Source organism: Gymnogyps californianus, chromosome 14 (genome assembly GCF_018139145.2).
Source record: "Gymnogyps californianus isolate 813 chromosome 14, ASM1813914v2, whole genome shotgun sequence".
NCBI lineage: Eukaryota > Metazoa > Chordata > Aves > Accipitriformes > Cathartidae > Gymnogyps > Gymnogyps californianus.
This window is the reverse complement of record NC_059484.1, coordinates 15158505-15181090: the sequence shown is the minus strand read 5'-3', so window position 1 is coordinate 15181090 and position 22586 is coordinate 15158505. Positions and strand designations below refer to the sequence as shown.

General features: G+C 56.7%; 2 protein-coding genes across 6 annotated transcripts in view; one reads left to right on the top strand and one right to left on the bottom strand.

Moving 5' to 3' along the window:
• Positions 1-332: 332 nt before the first annotated feature.
• SLC6A7 (solute carrier family 6 member 7) lies at positions 333-13582 on the top strand. The gene is made up of 14 exons (XM_050905273.1): positions 333-365; positions 5980-6160; positions 6869-7000; positions 7578-7812; positions 8345-8483; positions 8764-8898; positions 9592-9695; positions 10265-10389; positions 10776-10888; positions 10971-11102; positions 11428-11527; positions 11894-11994; positions 12226-12393; positions 13376-13582. Exons 1-14 carry the CDS (start codon positions 333-335, stop codon positions 13580-13582), a joined length of 1905 nt encoding a protein of 634 aa, XP_050761230.1.
• An 8734-nt stretch (positions 13583-22316) lies between these two features.
• The window catches only part of CAMK2A (calcium/calmodulin dependent protein kinase II alpha), a 30929-nt gene continuing 30659 nt past the window's right edge, over positions 22317-22586 (bottom strand). For all 5 annotated transcript variants that reach the window (XM_050905512.1, XM_050905514.1, XM_050905511.1 and 2 more), the window contains one exon: positions 22317-22549. In XM_050905512.1, coding sequence (XP_050761469.1) covers positions 22317-22549 — 233 coding nt within the window. The remainder of the gene's footprint in view (positions 22550-22586) is intronic.

Below are 22586 nucleotides of genomic sequence, written 5' to 3'. Positions count from 1 at the left end.
CCCGGCGGGGGGCCGAGGTCCCGGACCACCCCCCCACTCCCTCCCCGCAGGGGTGCATTTGACAGACAGCCCTTCTCCAGCCTGCCAAGAGCCATCCCCTCCTCCCTCCCTGCTCAGCACGCAGCCATCCTCAACTCCAGGCAAACCTTTCCTCCAGCCTTGCTCCCCCTGTGCCCCCACCTCCTTCTGCCCCACCAGCCCAGCGGGCAGGGAAGTGGCACCCCTCCTTGCCCCTTATCGCTTCGCCCGCTCCCCCTGCTCCCTCCCTATCGCTGGAGAAAGCGAGAGGAAAAAGTGTCGGAGCGGAGAGCGCATAGCAACAGGATTCTGGGATGAAGAAGATTCGGCAGCAGCATCTCCGGGAGGTGAGAGCCGGGAAGCGGGGGTGCCCCCCAGGGCTGGGAGCCGGGGAGTGGGGACAAGGCATGCCCATCACCCCACCATCGCCTGCCCAGGGAGTGTCCGTGTACAGCCAGCAGACTTTTCCCTGGCAGGGATTGCAAACGGGGATCGTGTACGTGCGTGGGGCTGAAGTGGGATCATGGGGAGAGGGATGGGGGGCATTTTGTAACCACCACTCCCACCTTGCTGCAATTAGTCGACCACGGAGGCCCTGCGCTGCGGGTAGAGCTGCCTGCTGCCCGCTCCGGCTGGATGGATGCTCTCTCCCATCCCTCCCCTGCGAGCAGGTGCTGCCGGCAAGGATTCATGTTGTGTCTGGCTGGGCGGCTGTGGGTGGGCACTCGGGGGCAGAGCTGGCTCCCCGCGGTGTGGCACCCCGGGGACGCTGCTCCCACCAGTGCCGGGGACTGCCTGGTCTCGGGCAGGGGTGGTGAGGGGTTCCCCCCCTCCGGGATGAGCACAGGGAGCTGGGCAGTGGCTTTCCCACCTGCAGCTTGGATTGCCTCCTCCTCCTCTGTAGGATTTAAAGGGGTCTGGGTGGTGCTGGACCCTGAACTCTGGGTTCAGGGCAGAGCTGGCAGAGCTAGAAACCCTTTTTATATCCTGCTGGACACCCTTTTTAAACCTAGCTTTCGGGCTTTCCTATCCTAGGCTCCCCTCCACTGCCGCTTTGCTCTTACCAGGCTCTCTGAGTCCCCATCTCTCCCCGCGTCGGAGATTGAGCCCCTTCTCGTGCCCGTCCTGCATGGGGACACGGTGGAGCAGGGTAGCAGAGGCTGGCAGCCACAGCTCCCTCATGGGGACACGCTGCTGCTGTCGGTGGGTCAGCCCTTCCCAGAGCATCCCGGGCAGCGACCCAGGGCTGTGAGCCCCTTGGGCTCTGCCCTCTGCCAAACCATGCCCACTAACCACAGGGCAGGGTCACTCTAACCTGTGCTGGCCTTCAGATGAATGAAAACCCAGGAGACTTTCATCCCTGCCAGGAAATTCCTAGGATATTGGGACATGATGTAAAAAAGCCAGCAGTGGCCTGGTGAAAGCCAGCAGCTATCTGATGGCCCTGGCAGCCTCAGGGCTGCCTACCTTTCTCCGCTGTTGTTTGGAGGCATCTTCTGGCTCTTCCCTCTCCTCCTCTTTCCTACAAATTGCTTTTTCAGATGACATTGTGACTGCAAGATCCATTAAAAGTTGTCTTTGTGCCTTCCAAAGGCTTTCTGAGATACTTTAATTTCTCTGCTGCTGGTGATCCTGTTCAACATTTATTGAGGAATTCATTTAGTCCCACAGTGATCAGCTGGAATGGAAAGCAGATATCCCTGGAGTTATTTTCCCCATTCCCAGTGCTGCTCAGGGCCCTGCTGTCCTTCATTACCCAAAAATACTCTTGCTGAGCTCCAGATGGAGGACCAGGGCCTGGCATCAGGCTTGCCCAGAGCTGGCCACAGCCGATGGAGGAGTTTGCACAGCCCTGGCTGCAGCTCCTGCCCCGGGACCCCGACAGCCTCCTCTCCCTCTCATTATGATCCGCTTCCCATTGGTGAGCCGGAGGTTTAAGCCTTCTCACCAGATGTGTTTTAGACATATGGAAATTCCTCTTTAATAGAGAAGATCTTTCTCAGGCTCTAAGGATTTCAGGTTGGCTTTTGCATAACAGTATTTCCAGAAGAGCTGAGCGAATGGTTTTTATTTGTTTACTTATTTGCTTTGGGGGTTATTTGGTAGAAACAGGCTAAAGCCCACAGAGGACAGCGGTGAGAACCAGGATTTGGCCTGTCCCTCCCCGTACCCAGCCAGGCTGCCGAGCAGCATCCTCCTGCCTGAGCCGCTGCCCTCCTCTGCCTGCCACAAACTGCCTCAAACCTTCTCCGCTCCTTCCCCAGGGTTTTCGGATGAAAGACTGTAAGCACTTGCAGCTGTGCATACTCCCTGTGCTCTAGACATCGCTGTAATGAGTTTGCTTCAGCCTCAGCAATCTCCAGCCCCCAAACCCCTTGTGCTGGCTCCAGCATCGCTTGCTCCCTCTCCTGGCATGTGCTGGGGGAAACGGGTTAGTGCATCCCTTCAAGGGGCTCTTCCACACCACAGAGATGCTTTATTTACTTCACTTCCTAAGCAATATTACATTTGAATTAATTTTTATGCTGTTTTTTTTTCCTCGAAGAGATTAACAAGCAATTCAAACTAATCTGAAGTGACTCACACTTTACAGATGCACTGTGCTCGCACATGGCTCGGATCCGCAGGGGAGAAATCTGGTGTCGGGTGGCATTTCTCCCAATCAAAGGCTGTGGTCCACACACAAAACACTGACAAAATAACCCTACAATGCCAGTTTGAAAGGAGACAAAATATGATGAAAAAGTAACTTTAGTCTGGCTGGCTTTTCACGTATGCAGCTGAGTTTTGCACTGGTTTAAGTAAACTGGTTTACAGAAAATAATTAGCACAAGGCAATTTCATTATGGAAGCCAGCTCTTATCTTGACAGACACTAAAGTGCTTTTTCTTCTTGGTGACCTTTGCTTTGCTGACTTCTTTGGGAGCATCTTCTGGTGAATAACGGAAAGTGATGCTGTGTTCAAAGAGGACGTGGTTGCCAAGGGAGCTGTTAGTCCCCGTCTGTTTATAACCGTGAGACGGGAGCCCAGTTTGAAAGATGGCAGTTGACAGTGGAAAGCACTAGAGCAATATTGTAGCACTAGAGCACTTCACCTGCTGCTGAAAAAGAAAATTCCTGTTATGACAAAGGCTGAAAGGGAGCAATAATCCTAAAAAAAGGGTTAGAATCGAGCTGGTGTGTGAGATTTCCAGCAGCCTGAAGCAGAGAGGTATGCATCTCTCTGCTATTTGGGACAAAGATGGGCTGGAATCCTTAAATATTGCATTTTTCAATTCATTTTAAGTCAGGCAAATAGGCCAGGTTTTCTGTGATTTCTATGGAAAGGCTATGACTCGGGGCATTTTTGGGCATTGCAGTCATGGAGCAGCCTCCATGTGTGTTTTCCAGCAGCATCCTTGGCCCGTGCCTCCCCAGCCTGCCCGATGGGGACTGCAATGTCACCATCCTTGGGGTCTATCTGACTCCTGAGCAGACTCTGCTTTCTGTCCTGGGGTCCCAAATTTAACCTGCAGAGCTCCAGCTAAAGGTATTAATAAGGGGGGCAGTTATCACCAAGACACGGGTGACAAACTACATCCCATGGCCTTTGAAAAGGGTGACTGAGACGGGGACCAGGCCATGTACAGTTTGGAAAAGGCCCGGTTGGTTCCTTTCTTTTCTTTTTGTTGCTTCTGTTTTGATTCCCATGCTACATCTGATGGATGGACACCCGCATTTAATCAGGTCACGCAGCTCCACCGGTGCCCTCTTGCAGCTTTTTAGGATTCAGGCAGAGGTGCAGGAATTAGGTGAGAGGATTTAATGATCTCCCAGCATCCCTGCTTGCTATTTTTCTGTGATGCAAATCTGGAAAGTGAGAGCTCCCCAGGCAGTATGAGGGACTGGGAAGTATTTTTTTGGGCAAGACCAAACTGTGATGGTCCCATAGCTCCTGTCACTGCCTGCCAGGAACCTTTGTGAATACAGGTTTTAGCCGCTGAAACTTCTGGGAGGGATGTTGCAGAGCAGTCTGTCCATCACCTGCAAACACAGGTTGCTGCGAGTCATGCCTGCTGTGTGCGCTGGGTTAATTAGCAGGCATGGCCATGGTTTGGAGAAGTTGCTAAGCCAGACAACTGTATTAAACAGCTGCAGGAGGGCTGCCAGGTAGCAATGGTTTTATGGCAGCAGTATTATATTTGGGTCACGTTTTGACTTTTCAGCCTGTGTTTCTGAAGCTTTTTCTTCTGGCCCTTGCCTTGTGACGGCATCCAGCAGGGATGGGCTTTTAATGGTGGGTTTTAGTGTAACATCTTTGCTCGGGCTGTGCATTTCAGGTTGGCTTTGGGAGGAGTTTGCCCCGGCTCGTCCTGTCCCTCGAGGGGTTTGCACTCCGGGTGGGGACGGGTTCGCCTCCGTGTTTGGTGCCTTCGGGCTGCGAGCAGCACGTGTGCGGTGCCGGCGGCTGGAGGAGCGGGGTGCACCCTGCGAAGGGTGGGAGCCTGCAGCCATCGGCAACACGGCTCCTCGTCTCCATGGGAACCGGCAGCAAGAGCATCCTGTGGTCCAGCTGGAGAGGAAGAAGAGGATGAGGAGGAGAGTAGATGGCTGCCACCTTCCCTGGGGGCTGTGGCAGGGCAGCGCTGGGCTCTGCTCACCAACCAGCTCTGATCTCCCGGGGGATGGAGGTGTGCTGTGGGCTCTGAGCACATGTGCACACTGGTACAGGGGGACCCACAACTCCTTCTGGCTGATCCCTTCAAATCCAGGCCTCTCTCCCTCAGCCACATCCCATGGGCTTGTTCCCTACAATCGGTGAACTCAGGGACATGGAGGTGGCTGCTTTTTTCTTTTGAGAGCCCAAGAAGAAGGGAAGGTTCCCAGATGGGTTCCTCCTGCCCTGGTCCTGGTGCCTTGTCACCAGGGACCCCAGCACCCTTCTGTCTCTGTGCCTCAATACCAGCTGAACCTGATATACTCCCAGGCAGGAGCACAGCAACACGCAGTGGCACAGGGGCAGGATCCTCATCCCACTCCTTTTTGCTGCCCAGTCTTGCCGAGGGGATATCTGCATTGGGATCTCACCATCCTCACTCATCTCAGCTCCTGGCTGAGGCTTTCATCTTTGGTGACTGCTGGTGGGATGGGAGCCAGCGGGGATGCCTTCCCCACTCTCCCAAGGTCAGGAGGCTGGGGAAGTTCAGACAGACCAAACATCTCACTGCAGACTTGATGTAAACACAGACACAAACACCAGCCCTCCCGGTGCATCACCCCAACCTAAGCGTATTGCAGGACTCGCACCTCCCTCTTGCAGAGCTGAGGCAGCCGGGGAGGAAGGGAATGGGTTAATCCCCTGCCTGCTGAAGAGCCTGTGCCTCGCTGATCCAGGGCAGATTAGGAAAGCTGGAAGGAGCTCTCTCAGCAGGGACAACTGGGAGCGCGTCACTAAATCCCCACAGTGCAGGCTTTTGGCAGTTGGAGAAGCGTGAAAAACGCATGGAGCATTTAATGGCAGCCAAGTGCCCCGGATGGCAGGGGGGACGTGGGGCTGGGGTGTCGCACTCCCTGGCACGCTGGTGGTGGTTCTTCCCCTGCTGTCCTCACACCCATGTTCTGCAGGAGATCAGGAAAGTTTATCGCGACCCCTTGAAAGGATTTCTTGGGAAACTGGGGTTGCAAGATGGGTCCTGGCCTCCCAGGGTGAACCGGGGCCATCCTGCCTTTCCCAGGGGAGCTCTGGCCATGTGGGATCGCATTTATCCCCTTTCCTTGCTCAGCAGCAGAGCAGGATGTCAGCTGAGGTGGTGCACAGAGAGCTGCTGGGACAGGGTGTCCCCAAGGGACAAATGTCTTGGGGGTCACAAATTCACACCCGAGCTCTCAGCACTCCATCCCTCTCTCCTGCTCTTCCCCCCTGTTTTTATTCCTTCCCTCGACACTCGGCTGCCCTGTCCCATCCCCTACTCTCTTGCTCAGCCGGTGACACCAGAGCTCCTGGTGAGCCCCAGCAGCCAGGACGGGGACCTGGGCTCCGAGTGCCCGGAAGACAGAGGGAACTGGACGGGGCGGCTGGATTTCCTCCTCTCCTGCATCGGATACTGCGTGGGCCTCGGAAACGTCTGGAGGTTCCCCTACAGGGCTTACACCAATGGAGGAGGTACTTGGGCATCCTTTGGAGTAGCCATGTCTCCCCCTCACTGAGCTGGGCTGGTGGGACGTGTCTCTGAAGAGATGCCCCTTCACCTTCTCGGGGCTGGGAAGTAGTGTTCGTTGTTGTGGGGTGAAGCCTCCTCCTGCCCCCCATGCTTGCTGTAGGGCATTAACCACCTGTACCCATGCGTGGAAGGGACTCACCAGCTCATGTCTGCACTCATGGCCTTGGAGACATCCCCAGCTCCATGCTGGACTGAGTACCACCTGAGCATCCCTCTTGGTTTCCAATAGGTTCTCAGCCTGGTGTCCTCCAGGACTCAGCAGGGTCAGCAGATGCTTCCCAGGTATTGAAGGAGGGGAGCGAGCCTTTTGCAATGCACGAGCCCAGTGTGATGGTGCAAAGTGCCCAGCTTGTTCAACTACTCCCAGATTAATTGCTTGTCACATGCAATAATAACTGGAGAATTTCACGGTGTTTGTGAAAGATGCAAGGAGAAAAGAGACTCGGGGGTAGGGGGGGAAGCATGGCACCGGGTGAATCACAGCCCCTTCCTCCTGCACTGATGGTGAGCTGCCACCCCTTGCTACCTTCCAGATTTTGGTGTAGATCCCTCAGGGCCACAGATGTTGAATGAACTTTATTCCCTGTCATAGATGGGCTTTAGGTGTTTGCTCTGTGTTATTTTCTGGGTTTTTTCCTTGCTTCTTGCAGGAGCTTTCTTGGTTCCTTACTTCATCATGCTAGCCATCTGCGGGATCCCCATCTTCTTCATGGAGCTGTCACTTGGCCAGTTCTCCAGCCTGGGGCCACTCGCTGTCTGGAAGATAAGCCCTCTCTTTAAAGGTGCGTGAGTGAAGTCCAGAGCCTCTGTGGGGCCTCTGGAAGAGCTGCTTGATGAGGACATGGACCAGCAGCAGGGTCCCATGATCCTCAAAGCTCTTGTTAGAATCAAAGGTTAAATCCTGGAGGAAGGTGGAGCAGGCTGGACTTCTGGGTTAGCTGTTTTACTAGCTGCAAGATACATATGAGATCTATCAGTCTTTGGAGGCTCTGGATGTCATGACCAGCTCTAGAAATTGTATGAAAATTATTAAGCCAGCTAGTGTACAAAATACAGCATCAAAGCTAAGCAATGACTGTTAAAGACAAAGGTAAGAATAAGGCATTCAAAAAAAGGTCAAATCAAATACTTTTACTCTCAACATTAAGTTGGAGTAAGATCATCTGTATGATGCAATAGATCATCAATTCAGAGAAGGCATGTCCGGAGGGTATAATGGCAATAAGACGGTCCTCCCACCAGGTGAACGTCTGACTGGTTAAACATTTGGCTGCTGAGATCCAGTGTCTGACCCTGGCTTTGGATGTGCTCTGCTCCAGAGAGATGGCTCACTCCTTCTTTACCCTCTCCTTCCTCCAGGCGTTGGCATGGGCACGATCCTCATCGTCTCCCTGGTGGCCATTTACTACAATATGATCATTGCTTACGTTCTCTTCTACCTCTTTGCATCCCTCACAAGCGACTTGCCCTGGCAGCACTGCGGCAACTGGTGGAATACCGACCTGTGCCTAGACCACCACGTCATCAAGGCGGGGAACACCACCTTCCCCGTCAACATCACCAACACCGTCAGCCCCAGCGAGGAGTACTGGAGGTAAAGAGGTCAGCCCGACCTGGCCGTGGGGACATGGTTGGCATCCAGCCGGGGAGAGCATGGGGATGGCATGAGGGGTGAAGGTCTGTGCTGCACGTCTCATGGCATGGTGGACACCCATGGTGGGCATTGTGGGTGCAGTGATGGGCTCTTGGAGTCAGCTGTGGGTGATACCTCAGTTTAGCCATAGGGATCATGTCCCTGGGATGTGGGAGGTGTCCATAATCTGGTGCTGCTTTGCTGGCCTGGAGATATATTAGACTGAAATGTATCCCATGCCTGGACCAGCTGGTAATTTGCTCTCAAGCTGCCAGGCATCCTCTCTGGGCTCTTTAACGCACGGTGGAGAAATCACACCAACCGCTCCCCTTTCCCTGGGAAATAGCTGCCAGCGCCTTGTTGCTGTCTCGTTGCTGGGATTTTTGACAAGGTTATTTTTTGCAGCAGAGGCATTGCTAGGTTCAGAGAGGGTCTCTGAAAGAAGGCAGGGGGTGCCCGTGGCCGCTCATTAGCGGTTCTCCTTTCGCCCTAGCCGGTATGTCCTGCACATCCAAGGGAGCTCTGGGATCGGGGATCCTGGGAGGATCCGCTGGAACCTGTGTCTGTGCCTGCTCCTTTCTTGGACTATCGTCTATTTGTGCATCCTAAAGGGAGTCAAATCCTCTGGCAAGGTAAGGGGGGGACAGTCTCTTTTGGGGGGATCTATAGCGATGCTCACCAGTGCCTGCGATTCTCTGCGCATCTGGGAAAGTGAGACCCATAGACACCATCAGCTGGACACAGGCCACTTTGGGGATGGCTGACACCACTGGTCCTGCTGCATCCCAAGGATCCCAGCTCTGCAGGGTGATGCTGGGTAATGCAGTGTCCCATCCCAGGGATGGGGCTAGGGGGGAGCAAGCGTGTATGCTCTTGCTCCTGGCTCTCCCAGCTGGCTCTGCTCTCCCGCAGGTTGTGTACTTCACCGCCACCTTCCCGTACCTCATCCTGGTGATGCTGCTTATTCGTGGCGTGACCCTGGAGGGGGCATGGAAGGGGATCCAGTTTTACCTCACACCCCAGTTTGATCACTTGCTGTCTTCGAAGGTGAGCAGGATTTAGTGCAATTTTTTCAGGACACAAAAATGAACCTTCTCCTGCCACCTCCAGCATGCAACAGAGGCAGTTCACTTACTCGGGTGTCTTTTCTGGCAACCCCCTGACCCGAAGTCCTCTCTCTTGGTTGCTCCTAGACCAAAAGTATTTGCCTTTCAGCAATCTGTCTTTGCTCCACACGTTGTCTATAATGGTCTTCCCGCCTGGCCCAGCCCCGTGCCTGCATCTCTGGCTCTCCATACAGGGGACGGCATGCTCACCACCTCCCCTGGGTACCAGGACCGTGGGCAGGATTAGCCCAGCCCCTGTGACGGGCTGGGGGGTGGCGATGGGTGCCCGTGGTGGATTTGGCTGTTCTTTTTTTCTCAAACAATCTCAGTGTGCGGAGCAGGGAGTTTCGTTGGGTCAGCAGTGTTGGTAGCAGAGACCACCTAGTTTTACAAGGGCATTTAATGCCACGTTGGGCTGGCTCTAAAACACTCTCACTAGCCCTTCCACTACCCAGCTGACCCACTATGAGTGGTGAGCATGTTAGCAAGGAAAGGCAAAGACCCCGTGGGCTTTGCGTGCCTGGAGGGCTGGGGAAGCTGTGCCAGGGGCTCTGGGGAAGCATATTTCCAACTCTCTTCCTCAGGAGGAGGTTTCCAAACCGTTGCTCTCCTCAGACCTGTTTCCTTTCCCCAGGTGTGGATTGAGGCAGCTCTGCAGATTTTCTACTCCCTTGGAGTAGGCTTTGGGGGCCTCCTCACCTTTGCCTCGTACAACACCTTCCATCAGAATATCTACAGGTGGGAGCCAGTTGCTGTCTCATAAAAATCACGGGTTGAGGGGAGCCATGAAAACCTCTGCTGATGGGTTCAAAGCTCGCAGAAGCACACCGTGCAGCACACAGTCACCCAGCACTGCTCCTTGCCCGAGCACCTGGCAGCTTGCACAGGCTCGAGAGGGACAGAGGCATCTGTGGAAGAAAATTCTCCTAAGCATCAAGGCACAGCAACTGACTCAGAAGTTTTGGGCTCTAGATGCTGAAGGCCGAGGATATTTGAGGCTAGAGTTATGCATGTTTGTCCTGTCCCCGGCATCTGTTGCAGGTCACCAGCAGAGAGGGGAGCCTGGGTGTTGGACATTTGGGCTGATCCCCTCCACAGGGGAAAGCAAGCTTGGGAGGAACCCCAAAATAACCCATGTCACTAGATATATGCTCCTTTTGCATCTGGAAAGTACATACCAAGAGAGGGCCTGGAGCAGAATCACATGGGTCACCTTACTGTGGCACCCAGGGCTGGCAAAGCCACCACGCACTGCCGTGGGTGCTAAGGAGCAAGCATGTTCAGAGCATCTTCTTTCTCCTCTATAGGGACACCTTCATAGTGACCCTGGGCAATGCCATCACCAGCATCCTGGCAGGGTTTGCCATCTTCTCTGTTTTGGGATACATGTCCCAGGAACTTGGGGTCCCTGTTAACCAGGTGGCAAAAGCAGGTGAGGCCAAACGAAAACCCTTTCTCCTTCACCCTCTGCCCGGGTGCACTGAGGAGCATCCCTTCCAGATGGAAGGTATCCGAGGGTGTCATCATGAGGGATGAAGATGTACGCTCAGCTGGCCAGGGGGAGGGAAGGGGGGAGACCAGTTCCTGCCATGCAAACATTGAGCAACACCAAGTGATATCTAATAAAGGTCTGAGCAAGGAGCAGGCTGGTTCTCCTGCACCTCTCCACCCTCTGCTGCAGGACCCCTCCTGCCCGCCTTGCAAGAGCCCTGGCAAGTCCCCGCCGTGGTGCTGCTCTGCTGAGCTCTCCTCTCCTCCATCCCCCCATGCCCAGCACTGTCACCCCCGTTTCACCCTGCTGTCCTTTGCCTCCCCTAGGTCCTGGCCTGGCTTTTGTGGTGTACCCCCAGGCCATGACAATGCTCCCCCTTTCTCCATTCTGGTCTTTCCTGTTCTTCTTCATGCTGTTAACCTTGGGCCTGGACAGCCAGGTAAGGACAGAGCCCACCGAGCCAGCCACGGTGCCCAGGCAGCCCGGGGGGCTCAGGGGACCCTCTTCTCCTTTGCATGCAGTTTGCCTTTATGGAGACCATCGTTACAGCAGTGACAGACGAATTTCCCTACTACCTGCGGCCAAAGAAAGCTTCTTTCTCAGCTGTCATCTGCATCTCCCTCTTCTTGATGGGGCTCATCCTCACAACAGAGGTAAGGGTATGGGCTGGATGCATCGTGGGGACTGACTAGGGCCTCATTTTACAGAGTGCAGAGGCATGTGTATTCACATCAGCTAACAAGGTGGAAGAGAGACAATTGATGAGCCTGGGGTCCAAGGGGAGCAACACAGCGTTATTCCTGTCCCTGCACCAACCCCAGAAGGAGAGTGATGTCTCCTGAGGGTGCCTGACCGCTGTCTTCCCCAGTGCTCACAAAGGGGCTAAGGGGATGTGTCCCCAAAAACAGGAGGACATGGGTGAGGGTTTATTGAGACGATGGTTGCGGAGATGCTGGCCACTGTGCTTTGCCTCCACAGGGTGGGATGTACTGGCTGGTTCTACTGGATGACTACAGCGCTGGCTTTGGTCTCATGGTGGTGGTGATCACAACCTGCCTCGTGGTGACACGTGTCTATGGTAAGGGGGTCTGTCCCCACAGGAACACGGGGAAGGGCGGGCTGTCTGTATGAGAGAGGGATTTACAGGGTAGGGGAGCCAGCAGCCTCGCAATGGAGCATGAAACACGTCTGCTCCAACCACTTCTTTCTTCTTGGCCATCACTGGATTCACCTCTCCGGAGATATTTGGGGTGCTGAGCCTGGTCCCCCAGACAGCACCAGCTGGGCCCCCCTTCCTGCATCTCCCAGCTAGGAGGGGAGATGCTTCTTTGCTGTAGGGGATGCAAACCACTGCTTTTGGTCAGTGCAGGGCAGCCTGGCACAGACACCAGGCTCTGAGGGAGTGATCATTGCTTCTGAGTCCTTCTCCCTCTCCCTCCTCCAGGCATGAAGAGGTTCTGCCGAGATGTCCACATGATGCTGGGCTTCAGACCAGGGCCCTACTTCAGAGCCTGCTGGATGGTCCTGTCCCCAGCAACGATGATGGTAACTGCTCAGCTTGAGGTGCTGGATGGTGCTGGAGAGCCGCAGTGGTGCCAGCATCCCTAGGTGACCTCCCCTTGTGACAAGTCACTCTGCTGGCATCTCCTGCTGGTCTCTGCCTGTCCCAGGGACCATTCTGGGTCTGCTGGGAGGTCTTCATCATCTCCAGGCCTTTTTTGAGCATGAGACCTTCAGAGGGCTCTGGGCTGTCCTCACTTTCTTCCCATTCCGCAGGCTCTGCTGGTGTACAACATCGTCAAGTACCAGCCCTCCGAGTACGGCAGCTACCGCTTCCCCGCCTGGGCTGAGGTCTTAGGCATCCTCATGGGAGTCCTTTCCTGCCTGACGATTCCCGTGGGCATGGTGGTGGCCGTGCTCCGAGAAGAAGGGACGCTGTGGGAGGTAGGCGGTGTTGGGGCCCGGCATTGCTGGGAAGCACCCCAGAAATGTGTGGGGGTGACCACGGCCCCCCTGCTGAGCCTGTATCCTCCCGCAATTTCTGCATCCTCTCTCCTGGAGGTGTGTGTCCCCATCCCGCCTTGCCGCCCATGGGGTGTGAGAGATGGCACGTCCCAGGGCATTTCCATCCAGGCAGGCACTGTGTCATGCTGCTTCCCAAGGGGCAGCCCTCTGGGCATCCCCCCTCCAAAAGAAGCCTGCTATGCCTTGCCCTGTGGGGAAGTACTTTGTCCCTAGCGTGGGGTGGGCATGGGCATGGGCACGCGGGACTTTGCACCCATTTTGCAGGAGCAATGACAGAGCAAGGAGGGCAGCTGCCGGGCTGTGCAGGCAGACCCAGGCAGCACAGGTGGGACCCCTCTGTTGCAAGGCTTCACCCAGGAGCAGGTTATGGAGCTGCTGGCTGCTCACAGCCTTTCCAGCCCCAGCTGGGCTTTGCTGCTCTCCCCAGGCTGTTAAAAGCAGAGGCAGCAGAGCTTGCTGCCCTCCCCAGGCAGCAACTTGCCGGCTGGAGCACTTGCTGGCTGCAACCTGGCTTGGCACAGCTGTGGGCACGGTGGCATGGCCAGGAACCACCTTGGCGGAGCCTAACCCCTTGCCTGGGTGGCTCTAACCCCCCCCCACAGGGCCATAGCCCTACAATAACCTCTAGCCCCTGCAAGCCCTCCCCACCAGCACCCGCAGACCGGAACACCTCCCCAGACCCCAGCAGGGCACTTATACAGAGCTGCCTTCCCAAAAAGCTTCAGGACAGACTTTTGGCCCCATCCCATCCTCATTGGGGGGCTCTTCCAGTCCCTCAGGGCTGGCAGAGCACACTGTCCCCTGGGAGGGGTGGGTGAGCTGCTGGGTGGGGGTGCTAGCGGGAGAGCAGAGGGGGTGCCAGTGCAGGGTGCCCGTGCTCCCTCTGCCTGTCTCCTCACAGCGAGTCCAGCAAGCCAGCCGGCCCACCATGGACTGGGGCCCGTCACTGGAGGAGAACCGGACAGGCATGTACGTGGCGAGCCTGGCCGGCAGCCAGTCCCCCAAGCCACTGATGGTCCACATGCGGAAATACGGGGGCATCACCAGCTACGAGAACACGGCCATCGAGGTGGACCGGGAGATGGAGGAGGAGGAGTCTATGATGTGAGGGGACCCAGCGTCCTGCGGGCTGGGGGGGGCTCACCCCCCCAATTTGCACAGGTTGCACTGCGGCACTTCAGGACAGCTCGTGGGGGGTCTTTCGGGGAGCAGTCGGGAGCTGCCGACCTTGCCGGCCTCCTCATCACCACCCTAGCCCCGCCAGGACAGAGCTGCTGCCTGTCCCCGTGTCCCTGAGGTGTTTCTGTTCAGTGTGGCAAGCTGTGTGACGAGTCTGTGCGTTCGTGTGACAGCGTCTGGTTCAAGTGTCCAGGCTGCCCCGCTCCCACCCTTGGCCCCGGCCCTGCCCTCCCCGCGCAGGGATGCTCAGGCTGCAGGGATGCTTGGGCTGCAGGAGGCGGGAGGGAGGAGGAGGTCCTCTGCGTTGGTCTGTTCTCTGCTCCTGTGTATTTAACTCCAATAACCCACAAACACGTGCGAGAAAGGACTGTAATATCCTCCATGCCCTGTGGACAGTGTGTATCGGTGCGCTCCGCTCACACGGAGATACTCCAGCAAAACCAGCACAAATCAGTATCCTGCTGAAGAAATCTGACCTAATAAATGAGCAGTTAAAAACAATTAGAAGGGGAAAAAAAAAAAAAAAGCTTTATAAACAAACCAGCTTGGGCCTTTCCAAGCTTGTAGATCCCCCAGGGACCTCTGTGGGTCAGGGCAGCTCTTCCCTGTGGTGCCTGGCAGGGCTGGGGCGAGCTGAAGGAAGGGAAGAGGCTGGGTGACCTGTTCCCCATGTCTGCAGGAGGTCAGGGACAGGTCTCAGCTGGACCCAGTGCCAAAGGAGGACCTGTCTCCATCCCCAAGGGGGATCCGAGGGCTGTCCCTAGCCCTGGGTGCTGCTTTTCCCAGGGAAAGTGAAGAGCTGAGTTTCAGTGCCCGCGTGTGATTTTGGGGTAGCTCAGCCCGGGGCCCACGTCCCAGAGACCCCATCTCCTGCCAACGCTGCTGGCCTGGGGGGTGCCAGTTTGCTCCTGGACGGGGCTGTTTGGACCCGACGCTGCCAGTCCCCATCACCCCGGTGTCGTGTGCGCCTTCTCCCATGTACCGTCGGCTTGCCATTAAAAAGCAGTGTGTGACACAGCCTCTACGTGGGTTATTTCGGGGGTCTTCAGCATGCAAGAAGGGCACATCTAGAGGGGCTTCCAAGGATGGGGGGGCACAGCCCCCCTGGGCTTTGTCCTGCAAATCTCTGTCCTGGTCAGGTAAAAGCCAAAAACCCAAGACAAACAGAAAAAATAGGGTTTATATCTGGATTATGCATGTGGCCCCGGTGCACTGGGCTATTAACCCTATGGGCCACGTAGCCCTAGGTCCAGTGCCGTGGGCTGAGCCTCCAGGGTGAATGCTGGTACAAGGCTGTGGTTTTTCCTTAACAAGCCTTCCCTACAGTGGAGGAGATTTAATTATTGCCTTCACCCCTCTGAGAGCGTAGGGCCAGCTCCAACACCTTCTCCTCCTGCCTCCCCACCTCCCCATGCTTGGGGATGCTGAGCTCCCTCCCCAGCCAGCTCTGCCTTTCCTTTTCCCTGCAGGACCACTGATGGCTTTCCATGTCCTCCTCACCATACCCCACCATGGCTGCAGCCCGCAGGGATGATGAGGGTCCCCCAGCCCCAGCTTCTCCGGGCGCGTGGGGCTCTGGCAGCACGACCGCGCTGCAAAGCACCTTCAGCCGCTAGCCCCCGGGTTAATCATTAGAGGCCGGCCATAAAAGTGTCGCTGATGGAAAGTTCAGGCTGTGGCGGCTGGGGAGCGGGGAGGGCCTGCCATAAACATTTATGGCCCCAATGAATCCCTCGCTCTAACCTTGACACTATTTACCGAGCAGGAGGCCTCGGGAGGTCACGGTGTTGCCCAGCCATCACTGTGGGTGCTGGCCAGGGAGCCTGGGCTGGCCCTGGGAGGGGCACACACGGGGGTCTGCATGGTGTGATGGAGTGGGTGACGGACTCGGGTGTTTCATGATGTCGCTGCCGGCCACAATGTGCCAGAGCAACCAGGAGAGCCTGACGCCTTCCCACGGCACGGAGATGGAGGTGCCTTGGGCTGACCAAGCTGGTGCGGTCTCTGCATGTCTGTGACCTTTTCCTACCTGCATGGGGCCCTGCCACATTCCCCAAATCCCCCCTGTAATCCCGGGATCCTCTGGGCTCTCCCTTGGCAGCTGCCATCAATCAGTGTTGTGTTGCAGAGCAACGGGAAGGACAGAGCAGAGACTACGCCGGGGATGTGGTGGGGAGCAAAGCCGACAGCGGCGAGGGCAAACCAAGGGCAAAAGGTGCCAGGGCAGTGGCACAGCCACAGAACATGTCCCCTGGGCCGTGTGTGGCTGTGGACAGAGAGGCGTGGGACTCGCTCGTGGCAGCACGCCCTGCTCCCGGGACCGGCGGTGCATCCGTATCCTACACTGCAACATGGCCTGGGGTCCGATGCCATCCTCCCCACATCCCCGGAGATGGGCACCCCCTTCCACTCCTGCCGCTTTGGTCTCCCAGCGTGTCCCGCTGCTCTCCCGGAGAGCCCAGGGCTTTCTCCCAGGCTTTTCGCAAGACCCTTCGGCACCGCCGGGTGGTGGTGGGCAGGGAGGGGTGGCCGGGGGACAGGGGCAGTCCCGGGGGGTGCCTGGGTCTTTGCCCCTCGCCCTGCCTGTCCCGAGCTGGGGAAGGGGGTGACAGCGGCGGCAGGAGCGGTCTGGTGCTGACACCTGCTGGGACCGCGGCACATGGCAGGGCGGGGGGGGGGGGGGGGGCCGCTCCCGCGTCCCAACGGGGGCACCCCCGGCGAGCAGCGGGACCGCGGCTGGGGCTGGGGTATGCGGGGCAGGGACAGGGACTGTCGCAGCCCGTCCCCAGCCCCCCCAGGATACCAGCCTGCCTGCATGGGCGAAGCCCGGCAGCTGCCCCTGGGAGGCCCCCAAACCCATCCTGGGCTCGACTCGGGGTTTCTGTGCCCCGCACCCTGCAGCATCAGCTCCCCCAAAACTCTTCTTGCTGCTCAGTGGGCAAGGGTGACAGCTCGGCCCCCACCTCCCAGCCAGCCCCGGGCAGCTCATGGGGTCTCCCAGGCACCTGCAGCACCCAGACTCCTCTCCCTGGGGAAAGGGTGAGCCAGGTCTGGGGGTGACATCAAGCCCCAGGCTCTCCCGAAGCCCCGATGATGATGGTGGCCAGGGGCAGGCAGTGCCCAGGGTACCAGCATCCCGCAGGCAGGAGGAAAGCACCGGCTGCCTGCTGCCCCCGCCCAAGGCTTGATCCCAGCCGTGATGCTTTCGAGGACAGGAGCGCGGTGACGGAGGGACAAGGCGGTGGCAGACGGTCTGAGTCACTGCAGTGACGGAGAATCATCCGTTTCCATGCTCAGAAGTTGGTAGCTATTTATTGCACTTGAACACCAAGAATAAAACTGACACTTGCTCTCCCTCCCGCACCCACCCCGCTCCCGGTCCCCCTGCCACCCTCCCCAAATAGAGCATCCGATTTGAGCAGTGATCATTCTGTTCACAGCCACAGGTTCCAAAAAAACAAAGGAAAAGGCAACAAAATCAGTCCCTCCCCCCACCTCAAGCTCCCGCTGAATCCAACACGGTCACACTGCTCAGCAGTCCGAGTGCACTTACAAAAAGATAAGAGAAAGGCTTCAGCTGCAACCGTACGGACTGACAGACACGAGGGGACAGGCAGCTACCCCTCTCCGGGGCCTGATTTTTTGTTACGTGACAAAGCTTGGTATACTCTTAATTATAACATATTTTTTGAAATCATCTTAAATAAATATTTCCATAGAGATTTCCTGTAAGTATATATATTTTTTTATATATATAGTATATAAGAGAGATATCTCTTTTTTTTCTTAAACCACTGTTAACATATTTTCCCTGCTTGTCCAAAAAATGTTACAAAAGCCCTAAAATTGTGCAACAGTTAGAAAAAAGGGACAACAACCCAAAGAAGGAAGGAGCCACTCGATACAGTCCCCTCCACCACCCCCTCTCCCACTCCCTGTCGATCTGCAGGCGGGAAGGACATTCAGCCGAGGGGCAGAGAGCCGGTGGGTGGCCTTTGGGGGACGGATGGCAGAGGGGCCACCAGCCCCTCCTCTGATGTTCCCACAGCCTGTTCACGTCTGGGTTTCCCTGTCTGGTACGGATGGGCTGGGACCTGCACTTTTGGAAATGGGTAACGGCGAGGTCTCTACCCTGCTAGCAGGAGGATGGTTGTTGCATCAAGAGAGTGGTGTACACCATGAGACGTGTCCTGCGGTGGGGAAGAAGGGTTAGCCCGGCTCCTGGGATGATCAGAGGAGATGGTTATGGGATCTTCTGCTGACAGACACCTCTTGGTCCATGGGGCTGTGCGGCTGCCCTCTCAGACACGGCACTGCTGTTTGCTGGTCCTCCCCAGCGATCCTGCCATGGGCTGCAGAGCAGATGGTGAGCTCAAAGCAGGAGCAGATGGCTGCTGCTGCAGCTCCAACCTCTGGGGCTCCATGGGGGCATCAATTTGTGGAGGGCAAAGGGAGGGGAGGCAGGTTTGGGGTCAGATGGGGTTCGGTGCCTGGTGGAAGGGGCATTTATTTGGGGTGGCGGGGAAAGACAGCTCTCCCAGCTGTGCCTGGCTGGGGTAAGGAGCGGAGCGCCTGCTCCTCCAGCAAAGAGCAGAGGCCCAGGAGTGGCCTCTTCTTCTTCCAGAGTGGACGCAGCAGCAAGACCTGAGAAATGATGATGTTACAGCTGGACCCTGGCAGCCAGGAAGGGAAAACAGGTGACTCCCAAGCCCACCCATGGAGCTGGGAGCCTGAGACCACCACAGCAAGTGCTTCCACTCGGATATCCCCTGTGGTCTGTGAGAGGTGGAAGAGATGATCCGTTTGGAGGACTTCTGAGTTTGGTTTGACCCAGACGGCCAGGCGACCAGGTGAGTCGGGCTCTGTCTGTACCAGGAAATGAAATGTGCCACAGCCTGATCTCCAGCCTTGAGGCCGATGGGGATAGGAAGTCCGTGGTGGTAAAATCCATCCCAACAAGGTGGCCTTGTCCATATTGCTTATTGGGAACATGCCCTGGACCTTGTCATCCCTAGAACCACGGTGGGATTGTTGGGGTGATGCCAGTTAGCATGTGGCAGGGACAGTGCCAACAGCTTAAAAGTACAGACGTAATGGCAGCATCCCCGGCTCTGCGAGCCAAAGAAGGACGGTGGCAGTTGATTATTTTTTTAGTTTTCCTGCAAGTTTAGGAGAAATCAGGAAATGTGAAGGAAGACAGAGACAGAAGCTGTTCACCATGGCTACTGAAAGAAAGGGTGGTGGTATATCAGTGCTTGCTCAGAGATGTTCTGGGGATACAGGAAGCAGCTCTGGAGAAGCAGGGTGAGGTGGGGAAGAGAAACCGGGCAGAACAGACCCCTAAAGTGCAGGTGCTTAATGCTGCCAGCGTGGGCAGGTTGGGAAGTTGGGTCTTCCTTGGTCAGGCTTCAGCTTGACTGGAAGACTAGAAGGAGTTGAAATCCCAGACTCTGTTTCCCTTGGAAAGGATCGGGAGCATTTTAGGTGTTGCAAGGACATCCAGCTGCCTCCAGAGGAACCTGTCCCTGGAGAGATGAAACCTCAAGGAGGAGAAACCACCTCCAAGAAGACACCTCAAAGCCCTCCTGGAAACCAAGATGTTCCTCCCTAGCAGTGCCTGCCCAAAGTGGGCTCTCACTGAAAGGAGATTGTATCTACCCCAGCATCTCATCCGTCATCCCCAGCAAACCCCACCACACCCCCTGTCCCAGTCCTTTCTCCAGTAGCGGCTGCTGGAGCAGCTTCACCCTCACAGCCCACTCGGGGTCTACAGCTATCAGCAGCTCCAAAACCAGGCTGAAATGGCGTCTGCCCTACAGCCCCCATGCAGAGCCCTGCCGTGACCTCCTCCTTCCTCACCCATCTCATACCGATCCCCAAAAATGCTCCTGCCACCCGGAGAGCCTGGGCATCAGGAGGTGGATGAGACACTCACCATGGCTGGCTTCAGAGCCAGCTCTGGAGAGGGAGAGAGAGAACTGCGAAAGAGCTGAGTCCTTCCTTTAAAAATGAAAAAAACTTCAGCACTACATGACTACAGGAAGAAAAACGGATCTGTAAAAACACCCAAACTCTACCCTAAAAGCTAATCCTCTCCCTGCATGGATTTCCCTGCTTTGGGGCCATCTCTTGCAAGCCAGCGCAGCTCCATGGTCAAACAGCACAGGTCCACCAAGGGCATGGGGACGCACATTTGCACCCGTGGAGCACCTGTGTGATTTGCCCCCAAAAAGGCATCTCCTACACACACCACCAAGAACCATTGCACCACCGGCACAGCGGGACACACCGAAACACCTCTCGGTGCCTGCTCATACCCCAGCAGTTTGGATTTCTTTCCCTCCATCCAGTGGGAAAATATTTTTGCAGTCTGCAAGGATGTGGCTGCGTTTCGCACGGCAGCCGTCCCTGCCTCAACAGAGAGCAAAGCATTCAAAACCACAGAAAAGGCAAAATACACGCTCAGAATTTACATGGAGAAAACATTTCCTTTTTTTTTTCTTTTTTTTTTTTCCTTTTTTTTATGTCCAAAACAAGCGGTTTTTTGTTCATTTCTTTGTTTTTCAACACACGCACCGTCTAGAAAGTTAAACGCCATGCAGATGAAGAGAGTGCAGCCAGAAAGTCCCCCAGGGCAGCAGCGCTGCAGGAGTCTCACATCAACGGGCAAAGAGGTTCCAGTCAGGAAAAAAGAGAACAAGAAACAGAAGAATTGCCGGAAAAATATCCACCCTCGGACCTCTACCTGACGGCAAAGAGGTGAGACCAAAATTCACCTTCCCGGCCATGTCTTCTGTCCTGAAAGTCATGTCCCAGTGGCTCCCCAAGAGCCACCGCCTGGGTTTGCCCTGCAGGAAGACCCGTGGGGTGTGGGAAGGCGCCCGGGGCAGGGGGGTGCCCCTGGAGGTGGGTGCCCCGGGGAGGTGGGTGCCTTCACCTGCCCGGTGCTGTGGGATGGGATGGGATGGGATGAGATGGGACGAGCCACCGTGGCGTGGGGTGGGGGCTGGCAGCCGCGGGACCCCTGGTAGGAGCATCATGGCAGCGCAACCCCTCTCCAAATGTAAACGCAACGAAAAACAGCAACCCCCCAAAATCCCCCCCACCCTCCCCGCCCTAAACAGTTGAATGTTTCTAGTTATTACATAAAGATCCATTTCGGCAAATACTCAAAATCAAGTTACGAAATACACAGTAGGTTATTTTCTTTTCCCTATAAAAAGGCATGCACTCAAAGTAGAAGACAGCTAAAGGCTTGTTTGTTTTCTTCGAAGCACAATCAGATTCTGCAGAGTTTTGTTACTTTATAAAGCTTGCATTCCTCATCGTCGCTGGAAGGAGTCGTGTGGGCGATGGAGGTTTGCACCCCAAATTGGTGGCCAGCTCAGCCGTCCCCGTCCTAGCCTGGGAGCCGGGCATGGGGGAGCGCCGGGTGCTGCATGCGAGGGGCAGGGGTGGGTGCTTGGCGGGGCTGGGTGCTGGGGTAAAGGATTCAGGCTGGGTGGCGGGTGGGGAGGAGGGCGCAGGAGTGATGCTACCGCCACGGCATGGCTGGGAGAGCCCTGGTCCCGGCTGCGCCGATGTGGTGCCAGGAAGCAGTCATCTTTCTCCTCCTCTCTTCTCCCAGCTTCGCCGGTCCCTGCTCCAAAGGGAGAAGGGAGGAAGGTGGGAGAGCATCCCCCTCCACACGGCAGCCGCCCAGAGCCAAGGCGCAAACCTACTCGCTTTCCTGGGAAAGAGCCAGCCTACGCTCCTGGGAAGGGAAAATAAACAGATAGCCTTTACTCACCCATCCGAACGCTGCCCTCCTCGCCCGGGGGCGCGTGGAATATGGACTTTACAAAGGGTTTAAATCGTGGTTCCCTGGCCAAGGCTGCCAGGAAGCGGGAGCTTGGGTCGGGAGCAGGCGGGAGCCACAACGGCAGATGGGGACCTTGATAGCAGCAAAGCAAAATCCACCAGCACGCAGAGAGGGTGCGGCAGAGAGCGGCTCAAAACTGCCCCCCTGCCCTCCTCTTCCTCGGGGGCCTCCCAGCAGAGGTGGGGATGGAGGCGGGTGATGAGTCCGAGCCCAATTCAGGAGACGTGCCAGGTAGTGGGGGGTCCCACCAACGCCATGCAGCCAAGGTGGGAGGCCTTTACCCCAGCACGCGTCATCTCACCGGCCAGATGCTCGGGTTTAGGTTCATGGTTTCTCTTTTCTTGGTTCATGCACAGGAAGGGGGCCCAGCGCCATGGCCCCGGCGGGGTGGGGGGGGTTTCGATGGGATGCTTGCGCGGCGCCGGCGGGGCCGTTGCATGTGTGCGGTGAGCAGCGAGGGGTTATTCCAGCGGGAACCAAGCAGCAGAGCCAACAGCCAAAGTCCCGTAGGTGAAGATGTCGGAGGAGGTCTCCCCTTGGTAGTCAGTCAGTGACAAACCCGACACGGGCAGGACCGCGCTTCAGCTGCAAAACACAAACCGGGAAGAGAGGGAGTTTGCTTCGACCATCCCTTTGGCAGACCATCCCCTCTCCCCATTGCCATCTCACAGCGATCGGCCATCTCCTCCCCACCGCGGATCCTCGGGGCAGGATCCCACCCGCTTTGCAGCCTCGACGGCACAAGGAGCCCGCACCGTCCCCTCCCTGCCCGCCATGCCCCATCCCCGGAGCCTCACAGGGCTTACTGCGGTAGGACGGAGGGCGCGCCGGATCTGTGGAAGTGGACGATTTGCCATTTGCCATCCCGGCGGTGCCAGATGCGGGTCTCCTCAGACTGGGCAGTGCGGGGGATCCCTCCCGCGTCCACGTACTGCGTGATGCGGATGTAGGCGATGCAGGCGGACTCGTCTCCCATCAGGTGGATGTGGGGGTTCAGGATCGTCGTATGCACGGGCTTGCTGTTCCGGGACCACACTGGAGAGGGGACAAGTACAAGTGGCTTTAGGCAGGG

Bases quoted from the DNA above. Each gene is read 5' to 3' on its own strand.
- SLC6A7 (XM_050905273.1), top strand. From the start codon at position 333: ATGAAGAAGATTCGGCAGCAGCATCTCCGGGAG. The intron at 7,001-7,577 runs GTGCGTGAGTGA...TCCTTCCTCCAG, and splicing joins GATAAGCCCTCTCTTTAAAG to GCGTTGGCATGGGCACGATC. The intron at 11,995-12,225 runs GTAACTGCTCAG...CCCATTCCGCAG, and splicing joins TGTCCCCAGCAACGATGATG to GCTCTGCTGGTGTACAACAT.